This window comes from Octopus bimaculoides, chromosome 2 (assembly GCF_001194135.2).
Source record: "Octopus bimaculoides isolate UCB-OBI-ISO-001 chromosome 2, ASM119413v2, whole genome shotgun sequence".
Lineage (NCBI taxonomy): Eukaryota > Metazoa > Mollusca > Cephalopoda > Octopoda > Octopodidae > Octopus > Octopus bimaculoides.
In genome coordinates, this window is record NC_068982.1 from 46228930 (window position 1) to 46230591 (window position 1662).

The window sequence follows — 1662 nt, forward strand, 5'->3', positions numbered from 1 at the left end:
TGAGTAGCACTTTTTTTTTTTACAGAAGATTGCAAGCGTAAAATCTGTGATATGAAATGTAAGTGGTGACCAGTCAGTCAAATCCTTCTGATACTTTACACGTGGTCATTAACTTTACATGGCTCAGTGGTTAGAGCGTCGAGCTCACAGTCATGAGGTAATGGTTCGATTCCCGGCCCGGGCTGTGTGTTACGTTCTTGAGCAAGACACTTTATTTCACGTTGCTCCAGTTCACACAGCTGTAGAAATGAGTTGCGACGTCACTGATGCCAAGCTGTATCGGCCTTTGCCTTTCCCTTGGATAACATCAGTGGCGTGACGTGGAGAGGAGAGGCTGGTGTGCATGGGTGACGGCTGGTCTTCCATAAACAACCTGGCCCGGACTTATGCCTCAGAGGTGGCACTTTCTAGGTGCAATCTCATGGTCATTCATGACCGAAGGGGATCTCGTCGGTCATTAACAGATAAAAAGGGTGAAGAGAGAGAGGAAGGGAGAGAGAGAAAAAGGGAGAAAAAGAAAAAGCAAGAGAGAGAGAGAGAGAGAGAGTAGGAGGAAAAGAGAGGAGGAATAGGGTAGGAGAGGAATATAAAAAAAACCTACTCTCACTCGAAGCTCACAACTTTTACGATGAGCCCTAAATGAAGTTAAGAACTGAGAACTTGGTAGACTCGACTTCTTAGAAGTCAACGCACTATACACACGTATTTGCTTACACAAGTACTTACAAATCCGACGCACACACACACACACACACACACACACACACACATACACACGCTCGCACACACACACACACACACACACACACACACACACACACACACACACACACACACACACACACACACACACACACGCTCGCACGCACGCACACACACGCAAATACACAAACACACACATACACGTACCTAGAAACTGCACATTTACAAAGCCTATATATAGAAGCAAATTAAAATAACCTGTATATATAGATTTCGGTCTTACAAAATTAAACAAAGGATTCAGATAATTCTTAGAAGATAATCGTCATTTATTTCTTAACAATACCACGGATGCTTTATACATAACATACTTTAACTCAATTTTCAAAACCAGAGCCAGACAAAATATTGTCGCAAAATCTTTGTCTTTCATATTAATACAGGTATATAAGACCAGACCAGAAATGTTATTGATATCATGATATAATTATATCATATGACACGAAGCAAATTAAAATACTGTTAGTAGCTACTTACCTTCATATCAGCCTGGTTATTATTAGACTCGGTATTCGCTTTTCATTGTCTTGTGGAACAAAGAAATATTGAAAACATCAAACCGTGATAGAGTCCACAGTGACAGCTGTATATTCCAACCGTTTCGTGACGTTTCGCCCAGCGTTTCTCTATGACTTTTCACTCGCGCACTCACGCGCAATCACATGCACATATGAATACACACGTTCACACACACGTTCACACACGCTAAGATACAATATTTTATTCTATCTTTTTCTCATGTTATAATCTTTCTTACTCTCTCTCTGTTTCTGTCTGTCTCTCTCGCTCACTGTATTTTACTTTCTTCCTGTTTGCACGTTTCTGTGTGTGCACATTATACATACATACATACATATATAATATATTATATTTCTGCTGCTTTTAAATAAAGTATATATA

The 1662-nt window shown here is 40.2% G+C and overlaps 1 protein-coding gene and 1 long non-coding RNA gene across 4 annotated transcripts in view; one reads left to right on the top strand and one right to left on the bottom strand.

Annotated features, from left to right (window-relative positions):
* LOC106874350 (uncharacterized) overlaps positions 1-1381 on the bottom strand; it is a 554238-nt gene extending 552857 nt beyond the window's left edge. For all 3 annotated transcript variants that reach the window (XM_052976976.1, XM_052976981.1, XM_014922059.2), the window contains exon 1: positions 1240-1381. Coding sequence is in view for 1 of the 3 variants with exons in the window: in XM_052976981.1 (XP_052832941.1) it covers positions 1240-1245 (6 nt within the window). In the remaining 2 variants the exon portion in view is untranslated. The remainder of the gene's footprint in view (positions 1-1239) is intronic.
* The window catches only part of LOC106874362 (uncharacterized), a 15946-nt gene that overhangs the window by 10202 nt on the left and 4082 nt on the right, over positions 1-1662 (top strand). The gene's annotated exons all lie outside the window — the stretch shown is intronic.